This window comes from Myotis myotis, unplaced genomic scaffold, assembly GCF_014108235.1.
Source record: "Myotis myotis isolate mMyoMyo1 unplaced genomic scaffold, mMyoMyo1.p scaffold_m19_p_13, whole genome shotgun sequence".
In the NCBI taxonomy this organism is placed as follows: Eukaryota; Metazoa; Chordata; class Mammalia; order Chiroptera; family Vespertilionidae; genus Myotis; species Myotis myotis.
Window position 1 is genome coordinate 49,550,453 of NW_023416317.1, and position 14,986 is coordinate 49,565,438.

Sequence of the window (14,986 nt, forward strand, 5' to 3'; positions counted from 1 at the left end):
AGGACCCACTTCCGGTCTCTCCAGGAACCCGGAAGTCTCGGCGTCGAAGGTGGGCTCGCGCGCGCCTCGGCAGCCGGGAGAGCGGCGGCAGCTGCGTTGCCGGGACTACTCGCTCCTCCCAGGCGGAGCCAGCCACCGCGAGGGGAGCGGAGCGGGGCCTCAGGCTGCATTTGCGGTCTCAGACCATTCAAGGTCTTGGGGACCAGACGCCCCCTAGCCCTGCCCCCTCCCCTCTGGGTGGCCTTGGTAAAGATACCCAACCTGTGCGTCTTGATACCCAACAATCTAGAAAATGCAGAGCACAGTGTGTGCCACATGCGGCTATGAGCACTGCAGACACTACATGGCAAACGGCCTGGCATATCCTGAGCCTGCAGCCAGTTATTATTATACTATATAGTTATTATTATACTATGTAGGTTAGCGATTTTCAACCGATGCGCCTCAAGAATTTTTAAAACATGCAATACTTGACTATTTAGTCAGGGACACTACCTCTTTCCCCTTAGGTTGTCAAATGGAGAAATAACAACAGCTAACACAATGATAGCCAACAGCCTGGATCCAGTGTGAATGAATCAGAATATACCTATTTTTGTCGTATTAAAAAAATATTTTGGGGGGGTGTGCCGCAAAATGTTAGTAATGAAATGAAAAAGGCTGAAAATCACTGCTGTATATGATGCTCAGGGCATTTTCACCTACTCTAAGTCTCAGTGAAGTGAACAACTTACTAATGAGGAAACAGGCTCAAAGACTGTGGTATTTTGGCCGTAGATGTGGTTAATCTTCCCTAAAACAGCACCCCAACTTTGGTGGCCAAGGAATGGATAAAAAGTGGGACAGTATGGGGGCAACATACTCTAGATGCAGTTGTCGAGTATCTAAGAGGCAGGAGCAGGTTATGAACAGTTTCCTACTGCTAATATGACTGAGCAGTTCCCAAGGGCACCATTTCTGGGTGTATTGCCATGGGTGAAGGGTAAAGGCTAAGACGAGCCACTTTCCAATGGAGTTAACTATGTATTTTACGTATCTCATTGTAGCCCAGCAAGTAGGTCCTTACAGGTTCTGAAATATCAGTTTCCTGGGATGTTCGGGGATGAACAATACCCCAAGTGTTCTGGGCCAACCTCTGGACCACCTGACATGTGTCCCTCACGTGTCTGCACAAGCCAAGACAGAAACAACAGCATCAGAAGACCTGCTGCAGAGCTTTCACAAAGTTAGAGGAGGTTTAGCCTAACAAGTGACCTTCTCATTTCAAGGTCACCCTCTACATTGGAAACCTCACAGGGAGATCTTGACTATCTGGTCCTACCTTCTGCCTGTCATTGCCATTGGACGTGGCATGTTAATCCATTAAGGCCTCAGGGACTCAGGGTTCTTGAGAAGGAAATCTCTTGAGGCCACACACGTAGAACTTGCTCAAGCTCTTCTGTGATGGAAAATTTTGTTTGAAATCAGATAAAACCCTGCCCGGCCAGTGACCCTCAGTGGTTGAGCATTAACCCACGAACCAGGAGGCCACGATTTGATTCCCAGTGTAACGTAGTCCACCGTGTGCTGCAGATAGCCAATTACACTAACACCAGGGTGCAGTGAAAGAAAGTGGCTTTTATTTACAGCTCTACACAATGGAGAAAGGACAGCTTGTGTTGGAAAAACCCAAACTCTCCCATCCAGGGTTTGGGGCAGGTTGTAAGGCTTTAGAGCAGTTCTCAACCTTCCTAATGCCGCGACCCTTTAATACAGTTCCTCATGTTGTGGTGACACCCAACCATAAGATTACTTTCGTTGCTATTTCATAACTGTAATTTTGCTACTGTTATGAATCATAATGTAAATATCTGATATGCAGGATGTATTTGCATTGTTACAGATTGAACATAATTAAAGCATAGTGATTAATCACAAAAACAATATGTAATTATATGTGTGTTTTCCGATGGTCTTAGGCGACCCCTGTGAAAGGGTCATTTGAACCCCAAAGGGTCGCGACCCACAGGTTGAGAAACGCTGCTCTAGAGGAACAGGTATGCAGAAACGCTGGAGGGGGAAGTTTTAATTGCAGGATTTTGGAGCTTGGCCATATATATATAGTATGTCAGCACCAGGTCTTCCTTGACAACAGACTCCTCACTTCTGAAAGGGTTCTGATATTCAAATTCTAGTGATGTCCCTGGAAAGGAACTTGGGGTAGTTCAGAAGGGTGGAGCAGAGCGCCTGAGAGATCAGTCAGCAACATGCAGGGGCTAGCGGCTAGCCACTAGGAAATACACCAGAAGGTAACAAAAGCAGCTACCTGGCCCTTCCACAGCAGATTATAGCAGCCTCTGCAATGGCAACACGTGCTTTATGGCATTGGCTGCACACCCTCCAGGGTCTCTGGTGCTGTCGGTAAAAGACATTTGCTCTGTTGGAGGCTGGGCAGTCCCCTGATCTTGCTTCAGCTTTTTCAAGCGGCCTATCCACCCACAAACCTACTTCAGGATTCCACATACTGGCCAATAGCATCATGTTCACAACTACATGAGCTGGTTAGAACTCACCCAAAGGAGAAAACAGGCAGAGGGGTGAGAAGGTAAAGGTTTGCGTGCCTGTGGCTGGGAATAAGAAAGTACTTCTCCCCCCCTACCGCCCCCCTCCCCCCCTCCGCCCGACCCCGGTTGTGGTGGTGATGAGGGAAGAGGCTAATCCTGGAAACTAGCATCTGGTTCCCCTCATTGAAGAGGGCCCCAGGGAGTGATGAGTGACCTCTTAACAACTCCTTCCTGCCAGGACCCATGAGCGGTCAGTTAGATCTCACTGGTCCGCAGCTATTTTGACCCCTAGCTCAGGATCCAATTCTTATCTGGAGGCAGGGAAGCGGGTGGGGAGCGGAGGGGAGGGAGGCCCCAAGGGCAGCCCTGCACATACATTGGGAGGGGAGTGGGAACACAGGCCAAGGCTGATAGAGCTGTGGGCCCGAATGGGCATGGGGGAGTGGAGGGCAGGCGCGTTGTGGGGGAGGTGGGGTGAGTGGGAGATGAGCCCCTGATGGCTTAGACAGCGGCAGCCCAGCACTGCCCTGGAACCGGGGAGAAGCCGAGACGTTGGCCCTCCCGGGTTCCTAGAGAGGCCGCCGAGGGCTGGACGGTGACGCGTGCGTGATTCGATCCCGCAGCGAAGCCGGCGCGCGGCGAGTGGCCAGGTGGGGGCGTCGGAAGCTGCCGTGCGGCGGGGTTGCGGGAGGGCGGCGGGGGCGCTTGCCTGCCCTGCGGGGGGTCGGCGGCGGCTGAGGCCCGGCCTGGAGGCTGCGCCCGGGGCCCGTTGGCTGGTCCTGGACCCCGTGCCCGCAGCGCCGAGGGCGGGTCTGGGAGCGCTTCGCCGCCCGGGGCGCCCCGCCCGGAGGAGACCATTTGGAGGAATGGTTTCCGCGCTTTCTCTCCTCTCCTAATTGTGCAAACAAAGCTGCTCATTGCCGACGGCTAGGGACGCGGGTGAGTGACAGAAAAGTAAAAGGAACTGCAGTCTGGCGATGTTTTCGTCGGGAGGCGTCCTGATACTGAAAATTTTACGCGTTGTTACGCAAACTCATAAACATATATTATGAAATGGGGTCCTACTATTGCTTTTAAAAACTGATTCTGTAAAACAATGCTGTGATGAAATATACATAGCATGTACCAAATGATACATAAATATTTACTATTTTAGCCATTGTAAAGTGTATAGTTCAGTGTCATTATGTACATTCATACTGATGCTTATAGGAAAATTATAGTATCTTCCATTTGTAGAATGCGTTTGTTCATATGCTGGTTAATTTTGGTGCTAGCATTATGATACCACGAAAACATGTTTCCAAGTAGAATTAAAAGAAAACATTTTGTTTGCTATTTATTTCCCCATAGTACACAGTGCACGAGACTTAAATGCTGTATTCACTGTTGTGACCTTAGTGCCTGATACATACTACTTGCTCATTAAATTTTATTAAATTAATGAAAGAATGTATCCCAATCAGAATAAGAATGGTCAGAATTTAATGTCCTTGATTGCTGAGTTAATCCTAAATTCAGGGTGAGGCAAAAGTAGATTTACAGTTGTATGAGAAATAGTTTCTTCTTCTTTTTTTTTTGTTTTACCATGCAACAAAACTTTTATTAACATTTTGAACAGATTCAGTCATTACTAAACTGGTAATTTCTAAACTTAAATTGGGGAAACAGTTTATTCTTGTATTATTATTAATTATTACATTATTTTACATATAAGTATAAACCTACTTTTGTCCCACCCTGTGTTTAAGATATAAATCAGAAAAAAAACAGTAACAACTCAAACTTCTTCAGTTTGAAACATTTAAATTTTGAGTAATTAGAGACTTACAGAAGGTTGCAGAACTATACAGAGTTCCCTTATCTTCTTTACCCAGTTTGCTGTAAGTCAATATCCTGCATAATCATACTACAACCATCAAAATTAAGAAATTTACAGTGGTGTAATACGGTTAATGAAGCTGATTACTTTAATCAGAATTCATCAGGTTCTGACTATTGACCCTTAGTGTTCCAAGATGCAGTCTAGAATCCCTCATTTAGGTGTCATGTCTAGTTCTCCTTCAAACTGGCAGGTCCTCTGAATCTCTCAGTCATTCCTTGTTGTTGTTTTTTTTGACATTGATATTTTGAAGTATTTCATATTTATATTTTTAGAATGACCATCAATTTGCTTTTGTTATATGTTTTCTTCTTTTTTGAGAATGATGTTCATATGTCTTAATCTAACCCTGCGGTGACTGCCAGATTTTACCTCTGTAAAGATAGTATCTTTCCCTTTGTAATTAGTATTTTGAGAAATATATGTGTGTGTATATTTATATATATATATACATATATATATATGTGTATATATATTTGCACACTAGAGGCCTGATGCACGAAAATTCATGCAAGAGTAGGCCTTTCTTCCCCCAGCTGCAGGTACCGGCTTCCTTCCAGCACCCGGAATCCAGGCTTCCCTCCTCCGGCCACCCGCAGGCACCCGGAACCTAGGCTGCTTCCCTCCTCGGATGCCCATAGGCACCCGGGACCCAGGCTGGCTTCCCTCCAGCCCTGGCTTCGTCAGGAAGGATGTCTGGAATGACATCTGGTCTAATTAGCATATTACCCTTTTATATACTAGTAGCCCTGCACATGAATCCGTGTGCCAGTAGCTCGCTGCTGCCCTCCTGTAGCTCCCCCTGTCCATCCTCCCTCCCCTCATAGCTTGCTGCCCTGCCCCCTCCTGTAGCTCTCCGCCGGCCCACTTGTAGCTTGCTGCCCCACCCTCCTGCTGATCCGTGATCCAGTTGTTAAGTGGTCGGTTGTAACATAACGACCATTTGCATATTACATCTTTATTATATAGGATAATTATATATATATATATATATATATATATATATATATATATATATATATATAATGTTGTTAATTCTCACCCAAGGATATATTTTCCCATTGATTTTTAGAGAAAGTGGAAGGAAGGGAGGCAGGGGCTGGGGGGGGGAAACATTGATGTGAGATAGACCCATCAACTGGCCCCCTCCCTCACCTGCCTCATTGGCCCAGGATGGGGATCAGACCTGCAACCCAGGTGCAACCCTTTGTGTGCACAGGCTAGTACTCTAACCACTGAGCACACTGGCCAAATCTCAAAGTGAAGATACTTTGAGATTTTGCATAGAAATATCCTCTTTGTCCCTACCTTTCACCAGTCAATTAGCATTCTTTGGTGGATCTTGCCTGCAGTGACGATTTCTGTAATGGTTTAATGGTGACTTTGATTTCTGTTATTCGTTCTATATTTATTAACTGGAATTCTTTGTGAGAAAGGGTTGTGCCTTCATCCCCTTTTGTTTATTTGTTCAATGAAGTTATGTCATTGTGTGACATTAGATGTGTAATTTTTTCTTTGGCTTATAGTGCAGCGCTGTTGTTCATTTTGTTTTTTAATCTGTTCCCACTTTGGCCATTGAGAGCTCTTTCAAGTTGCCTGTTTCTCTCCTGAGGTGTCCCCATCCTTTTCTATGTCTGCCTGATTTTCTGGCATCACAAACCACTCAACTTGTATCTTCTCTACTGTGGCCTGGCATCAACCACTTTCCCCCAAGGACTCTGGTTCTGTTTATTAGAGAAAGAATGGTCAAGTTTGGGGAAGTAGGTTTGAGCATCTTTCTTCCTTTCTTTTTTCATTTTTAAATGTTTTTATTGGTTTTAAAGAACGAGGAGGTGAGAGGGAGAGAGAGCAATAGAAACATCAATGATGAGAGAGAATCATTGATCGGCTGCTTCCTGCGTGCTCCCCACTGGGGATTGAGCCCACAACCCGGGCCTGTGCCCTGACCGGGAATCGAACCCTGACCTCCTGGTTCATAAGTCAACACTCAACCACTGAGCCACCCTGGACAGGCTTTCTTAATATTTATACACGTGCAGTATTAGCTCTTACCAGTCCAGTGCTCCTGGGTCTATAGGATTCCCACTCCTAGAGCTTTGCTCTCCCCTTCTGACCTTTGCCTCAGCATTTCTGAACCCATGGCTTTTCAAAATCTTGTCATTGTCCTGTCAAACCAGAATTGCTTCTTTTTGTTACTTTTTTCTAATCATACCCTCATAATGTAAATCTCCCTTCAACTATCATGTTTGCCTGCACTATTTCTCATATGTGATTGGATGTATTTGCTCTCACTCTCTCTCCCCAACGTCTTTGCTGAGAGTCATGGAATCATATAATGTCAAGGTTGGAAAAGACCTTTAGACTTTATTTCCTAAGGATACATAGCATCTGAGTGACCTCTGGAAGATCAGACATGCTTTACATCTGATCTCTTACCTTTTAATAACTCTGCTCACTCAACTGTGCTGACTCAACATCTCTTTGTCCTGATGGCTCTTCATCTACTCTCCACTGAACTTCTCCTCCTCCTTTGTCTTTCTTTTCATGAAGAAAAATTTGAACTATTTCTGATTTTCTCTCTTATTCTCAATGTGTCACCTCATTCCTTGTCCATATGTGAAGGCTTTTTAGGTACATAGACTCCTGATGATTCTGTTTCCTCAATAGGATGAGAAATGAGTAAAAGCTTTCTTCTTCTTTCTTTTGGGATCAGGTGAGACTTGGATGGAAAATTCAGAGTTGCCTCCAAGGCAGGAAATTCCCAAAGGAACAGAGTCATCTGATGGGACATCAGGAGTCCTGCCTGGGGTGGTTCCTGGGGGACCAGAAGCTGGAAATGCCTGTGAAGATGCTTTAATGAAGCTAGAAGCACAACCCTCAAAGGAGGAAGGGAGCAGACTGGAAAGTGATTTCTTGGAAAGAACATGTGAGGATAAAAACAAATCTACAAAAGATGGATGTGATGAGTATAAGGATCTTGGGGAACATAAGAATCTGTCCTGTAATCCTACAGAACATCAGATTCTGAAGGCACAGAAATTATATCAATGTGATGAATGTGGCAAAGCTTTCAATTGGAGTTCACACCTCATTGGCCATCAGAGAATCCACACTGGAGAGAAACCCTATGAGTGTAATGAGTGTGGCAAGGCCTTCAGGCAGACCTCTCAGCTCATGGTTCATCTCAGAACCCACACAGGGGAAAAGCCCTATGAATGCAGTAAGTGTGGAAAGACCTATCGACACAGCTCCCATCTCATTCAACATCAGAGACTCCATGATGGCGAGAAACCGTATAAATGTAATGAATGTGGAAAAGCTTTCAATGAGAGTTACAAACTCTATGACCACCAGAGAACCCATACTGGGGAGAAGCCTTATGAATGCAATGAATGTGGAGCAACCTTTACTCGGAATAAAAATCTTCTCCGACATCAGGTACTTCACACTGGGAAGAAACCCTTTAAGTGTAACGAGTGTGGGAAAGCTTTCTGTTCTAATAGAGATCTTATTGACCATCAGAGAATTCACACTGGGGAGAAGCCTTATGAGTGCAATGAGTGTGACAAGGCCTTCACTCGGAATAAAAGTCTGATTCGACATCAGCGACTCCATACTGGAGAAAAACCATACAAATGCAGGGAGTGTGGGAAAGGCTTCAATCAGAACTCTCACCTTGCTGACCATGAGCGAATTCACACTGGAGAAAAACCTTTTGCATGTAATGAGTGTGGTAAGGCATTCAGCCTGAGTAAATGTCTGATTCGACATCAGAGACTTCACACAGGTGAAAAGCCCTATAAATGCAATGAGTGTGGAAAATCCTTCAATCAAAATTCATACCTCATTATACATCAGAGAATTCACACCGGGGAGAAGCCTTATGAATGTAATAAATGTGGGAAGATCTTCAGTCATAATTCTAGCCTTATGGTACATCAAAGAACCCATACTGGGGAGAAACCCTATAAATGTGATGATTGTGGGAAAACCTTTAGTGACAGCTCACAGCTCACTGTGCACCAGAGAGTTCACACTGGCGAGAAACCCTATGAATGTATTGAGTGTGGGAAAGCGTTCAGTCAGCGTTCCACTTTTAATCACCACCAGCGAACTCATACTAGAAAGAAGCTCTCAGGTCTGGCTCAGTTTCATAAGGTGTAAGTTTCCAAGGTAGCCAGGAACATTGAATTAAGCTTTCTGTATAAGAAGGATGCTAATCCTGACCCTTTCTTGAAACCACTAATCAAAGTGGACCATCCCTACATGCTATCTGCTAGGTCATGAAGGTGGAGAGTGGGAGGAACAGTGCAGTCCTTCCCCACTATTGGGGAAGTACGGACTACACATTTACTGTTTGCAGGGTTTTTATTTTATTTTATTTTATTTTCTGTTTATAAATGTATGTCATTATTTTTGACATGCATCCTGTAATCAGATTGTGTACTTCTCAGGGACAGAGGTTAAATCTTCCTTATTCTATTCTACTTTCATTTCCCAATTTACATAAAGTCATTCTCTAAGACCTATTCACTCCTTTGTCCATTTCTAATTTTTATGAGTTTATTTGAGCCAAACTGACATGACTGAAGTAAGATGCAAATGTCCCTCTCTTTTTTTTTCTCTTTGCTGTAGCTCTTTTAAAATTCATCACTAGTTAAAAAATAATTTTTAAAATCTCAACTCTCTAATTGCACCCTTCATAAAGTGGGCATGAACTTTCCTCCCACCATTGGACCAACATTTTATAGGATATCACATGTGAAAAGCTCATTTATATGTTCTACATGTGCCCCTGTTTTTTAATTTTTATTTTTATTTATTTATTTTTTTAAATATATTTTATTGATTTTTTACAGAGAGGAAGGGAGAGGGATAGAGAGTTAGAAACATCGATGAGAGAGAAACATCAATCAGCCGCCTCCTGCACATCTCCTACTGGGGATGTGCCCGCAACCCAGGTACATGCCCTTGACCGGAATCGAACCTAGGACCTTTCAGTCCGCAGGCCGACGCTCTATCCACTGAGCCAAACTGGTTTCGGCTAATTTTTATTTTTAATTTCATAAAAATTTATTTGAACCGGAATTTTGAGGACATGCTTGGAACCCCTGAGAGTCTTACTACTATTATCTCAGCCTCAAAGAGCTAATGGATTTCTGCTTGAGTGTGCCGTGTGTGTGTGTGTGTGTGTGTGTGTGTGTGTGTGTGTGTGTGTATCTAGGTTTTGGAGTCCACCGATGCGTACTTTTTCCTGCACACTGACTCCAGTTCTGACCTACCTGGCTCCACCTGATGCCTAAATAAACAAGTTAAGAACTGCTTCAAAACTTACTGCAGGAAGACCTAACTTTCCTGGCTTTGGCAAAGATGATTCTAAATCCCATTTAGAAGCATTCTTGAAAGCTTGTAATTCATAGTGATCTAGTTTGTTGCAGATAATAGAGTTAAACGAATCTGATTTCCTCATCAACTAGTTCTGTCTTTTTCAACTGTCATCTAATTTCAAGCTGAGAAGTGTTTCCTTAATTATTGTTATTATCTTCTGGACCATCTTACATTCCCAAGGGCAAAAGAAATAGGAAATCTTTTCAGAGGATATTCTCTCCCTTTATAGTCATATATAAGACATAACCTTGAGCAACTTTATTCTTCCTTGGGGCAGGGCCCCACTACTGGGGGACCTTTGCATCGGGTGTTCACCCCCTTCCTCTTAGCAGGAAAACAGGATTGACAGTGTGACAAAGGAGGAGAAGGAAGTTAGAGGTACAGTGTTAGGTATGTAGCTTAGAGGGAAGAGGTTTTTGTGAGCTCCAATTTATGTCTCAGAGACAATGGAGAAGAAAGGGAAGAGAGTTGAAGCTCAAGAAAATAAGAATTAAATGTGATTCTGGGGGAGGTACCTCAGATAAGATTAGAAAGAATGTTTATTGGGGGCTTTTAAAAAAGAGAAATGTGAAGCTAGCTTATTTGGCATGCTAAATTACATGGGAAGCATTGTCTAAAAAATGATAATAAGCCTTAGGTTATATGTGTATGGATAAATGTTACTAATATAGGTAATCTTTTAATTGAAGTTCATATAAATTTGTCAATATTGTCATTGTCTAGTTGTTAATTTATTGTATGCCACAAAATAATTAAATTTTCTTATAAATGAACTCATAGTGTTAACCATGTCCATTTTTGAAAGTCTTTTAGTCATTTACAAACAATTACTGTTTACTCTGGTTCTTTTGCAAAAGTGCTTAATCTTCAGAGAGATTAATGAAAAGGACTCTGATAGTCTAGAATACAGGTTTCTGATTACTTTAAGATCACTTTAACTAAACTGGGTAAGAATTTCCAGAACTCTAATGGAAAAATCAGATTCAAGCAGAATAAGAATAAAGAACATAAGATTAAATGAACTGATAAGAATGATTGTAATTTTTATGACTTTTTGCTTGAAACATGCAAGTTCTTTAATGTTTCGTTTTTTAGATTCAAGAAAATCTTTTTCTTTTTTCTCTTAAGCTATAAATGAATTTGGTAACTTATATCTTTGAAAATAGAACTAAAACATTTATGTTTTTGCCCTGGCCAGTGTAGCTCAGTTGATTGAGCATCATCCTGTGCACAGAAAGGTTGCTGGTTCGATTCCTGGTCAGGGCACATGCCCAGGTTGTGGGTTCAATTCCTGGTTGGGGTATGTGCAGGAGGCAACTAATCGATGTTTCTCACATCGATGTTTCTTTCTTTCCCTCTCTATTCCTCTCTCTCTCTAATCAATTTAAAAACATAAAAAAACATTTTATGTTGCCTGGCTGGTGTATCTCAGTGATTGAGCATCGACCTATGAACCAGGAGGTCATGGTTTGATTTCTGGTCAGGGCACATGCCCGGGTTGTAGGCTCAATCCCCAGTATGGGGCTTGCAGGAAGCAGCCAATCAATGATTCTCTCTCATCATTGATGTTTCTCTTTCTCTCTCTCGCTCTCTCTCTCTCTCTCTCTCTCTCTTCCTTCCTTTATAAAAAATAATAAAATAAAACCAAGTTTCATGAGTTTCACAATCAGACAAGAATAGCTTAAACATGATGGTAACTAAGAGTGATACTAATATCGAGTTTTTGGTCACTTTGATGTATGAGAAGATAACATAAAGGGGAGAATTGTCAAAGTAATGACAGAGGTCATTAGACTGAGGTGGTGCTAATACTTTGGTGGCTTACCTAAGCAAATTGAAAGCTAAGCTAAAGTCAATTCCTGTGAATGCCTCCAGGTTAAGAAAAACAATCAGAACAGCCAACTGGGCTTTCCCAAATAATGTAACCATGCTCAGGCAACATGGCTCAGTGGTTAAGCGTTGACCTATGAACCAGGAGGTCACAGTTTGATTCCTGGCCAGGGCACAGGGCTGGCTTGCTAACTCGATCCCCAGTAGGGGACGTGCAGGAGGCAGCCAATCAATGATTCTCATCATCGATGTTTCTATTTCTCCCTCTCCTTTCCTCTCTGAAACCAATAAAAATATTTTTAAAAATAATGCAACCTACTTAAGCTACAGCCTAGCGAATAATTTGCCTTGCTTCCTCACTTCTATAAAAACCTTGTCCCTAGCTTCTGTTGATGGTGTTCCTAACCAATTCCAGTTTGGCACTACTTGACTTGAATTGATGTTTGCTCAATTAAACATATAAAATCAAAAAATTAAATGTGCCTCAATTGTTCTTTCAACAGTACATAGTGTTGGTGGTATTAAAGGGACATGGAAGCCATCATGTCATCATGTACTACTAGTAGAAATACACTTTGTATTTTAGTGAGAAATCTGGTACTTGGAGAATGGCATGAATACTCAATTTGGACATATAAAGGTAAGAATCAGAATTGGTCCCTGCAGTCCAGGATCTCTCAAGTCAGCAAAGGACATAAGGTCTATAAAAACATGCCTGGTACAGGATGAACGTAAGAAGTGTCACATGTTCTCATACTCTCTGGGACTCCGATAGGTAAAGGGATAGCAAATAAATGGCCTTTTTGCTACTATTCTCTTACTCTCTGAAATTGCTGTCATCAGAATCAAGGCTCATACCAAGTGGATTGAAACTGAGCATCAGGAAAATGCCTTGGCTGATTTTCATGCACAGGTAGCAGCAGCAGCAGCAGCAGAAACTGTAAGGGTTGTGGCATATGTAAATGAAGTCCTTTCTGCTTTTGAAAAAATGATCCCTTGTTATCCAACTTTTCCTTTTGTCATCCTGAGGTCCTTGCAACACAGCAGCAGTCATCTCCTGAATCAGAGAAATCAACAGACAAACTGGTTGTAAATTTAGTCAGGGCTATGGGAAATTAAATATGGCTGCTTGGTTCTTCCAAGCTTCCCAGCAAACCCCATCTACTGGTTTTTCCATTCATTAACCCACAATGGTGCAGCTGTCTTAAATAATAAGTAAATATTCGTGTGGAGACTGCTATAAAATTGTGAAAAACGGCCACCTTTCATGTTCATAATCCAGAGCCTCAAACCTCCTCCCAGTGGACCATTGGAGTACCTGCAATTGGACATCATTTCATCTGCCTCCTAGTATGGGTCACCAATATGTTCTTTATTTTTTCTGGATCTGTGAAGCCTCCTTCCCTTGCGGCAAGACTGGCCCCCCACAGTGGCAAAGAAACTGTTGAAAAATGTGTTTCCCACTTGGGGTTTACCCTCCACAATATCTAGTGACTGAAGCACCCACTTCACTGGGAGAATCATAGGAGCTTTAACTAAAACCTTACAAAGTTCTTGTAATCATCCCTGCTCCTTCTCACCCTCAATCATCAGGCAAGGTTGTAAGAACAAAGGGAATTCTTAAACTCGAAATCTCTAAACTCACTGAAACTACTCAACCTCCTTGGCCTCAGGTATTGCCTCTGGCCTTTCTGACTGTTAGAGAGCAAGATCTAAATTTTAGCCCGGCTGGCATGGGTCGGTGATTGAGCGTCTACCTATGAACCAGGAGGTTGCTGGTTGGATTCCTGGTCAGGGCACATGCCTAGGTCGCAGGCTCGATCGCAGTAGGGGGCAGCCAATCAGTGATTCTCTCTCATCATTGATGTTTCTATTTCTCTCACCCTCTCCCTTCATCTCTGAAATCAATAAAAGTATATTTAAAACAAAAATATTTAAATTTAAAAATTTGTGATTCATAAATTGGACAGCTTCCAGGCTAGCTGATAGGAGCTCTGAAACGTATGAGGCAAAGGATTCTATAGGCAGAAGGGAGCAGAACCAAGGAAGTTATACTAGGCAGAAAGGTGGAGTGATTATTGCAAGCTTCCTTTCCCATATCGGATGGATGGCAGGTATTTACCGGGCTGATTACCTAACTAATGGAATTCCTGATTGATTTACGATTTCCTTTTGGGGAGACAGCAGAACTGTAAGTTAAGTGTCTATTTGGTGACAGTGGGCTTAGCATCAGCAACTCCATTTGGTGTCTGTTGTCTTTAAGAAGTTATTCAAGCCAAAGCCTGTTTGGCTCAGCGGATAGAGCGCCGGCCTGCGGATTGAAGAGTCCCGGGTTCGATTCCGGTCAGGGGCACGTACCTGGGTTGCAGGCACTTCCCCAGTGGGGGATGTGCAGGAGGCAGCTGAACGATGTTTCTCTCTTCAATGTTTCTAACTCTCTATCTCTCTCCCTTCCTCTCTGTAAAAAATCAATAAAATATATTTTTTTAAAAAAAGTTATTCAAGAACTTCCTGATCAGCATTAATTAATTAGCCCCTGCTATCCCCTATACGATTTTAAAAATTTACTCAGTTGAGTTTTGTTCTTTAACAGAAAAAAACAGCTAGAGGCGTGGGGAGGTAAGTTTTGCGTGCCTGTGGCTGGGAATAAAAAAGCACTTCTACCCCCGCTTGTGGTGAGGGGGGAAGAGGCTGGTCCTGGAAACTAGCATCTGGTTCCCCTCATTGAAGGCGGCCCCAGGGTGTAATGAGTGATCCCTTATCTCCTTCCTGCCAGGACCCATCAGCGGTCAGCTAGATCTCTCTGGTCCCTGTTTTGACCCCTAGCTTTGATCCTATTATTCGCCGGGGGAGGGAGGAGGCAGGGGGTAAGAGGCCCCAAGGGAAGCCCTGCACATACACTGGGAGGGGAGTGTGTCTTAGTAACAAATTAATTTATAGAAAATTATTTTTTTGTGTGAAATCCTTGGGTGAAATATTAAAGAGTAATATTAAAGAGCACAGGGAATGACCGCTCTGGCCAAGCCCTAGCTGCACCATACAGATAAGACCATAGCTGAATACTACCCTTAGGAATGACGACGTATGTAAACCTGATAGACACCTTCTGGTTGACGCACTGTGATTGATAACCAGGTACTCTGATTCGCACTTGTGTGATGACGTATGTTACTGAGAGCCACCGGGACTGCCGTGGGCCAGCACAGGCTTAAAAAACGGGTCCCCGACTTCAGACATCGATCGTCCTCTTGCTCCACGCTCAACGCTGCCTTGCTCCACGCCCGAGGACAGAAGAACGGCCGAGCCTCTGATCGGGAGACAGAGTGGGAACACGGGCCAAGGC

General features: G+C 43.3%; 1 protein-coding gene across 1 annotated transcript; it reads left to right on the forward strand.

Moving 5' to 3' along the window:
• The first annotated feature begins 3,250 nt into the window (after positions 1 to 3,250).
• Positions 3,251 to 9,274, forward strand: LOC118668662 (zinc finger protein with KRAB and SCAN domains 7-like). Its single transcript, XM_036333843.1, has 2 exons — positions 3,251 to 3,482; positions 7,139 to 9,274. The coding sequence occupies exon 2, from the start codon at positions 7,150 to 7,152 to the stop codon at positions 8,587 to 8,589; it is 1,440 nt and encodes a 479-aa protein (XP_036189736.1). The 5' UTR covers positions 3,251 to 3,482; positions 7,139 to 7,149; the 3' UTR covers positions 8,590 to 9,274.
• Positions 9,275 to 14,986: the final 5,712 nt, after the last annotated feature.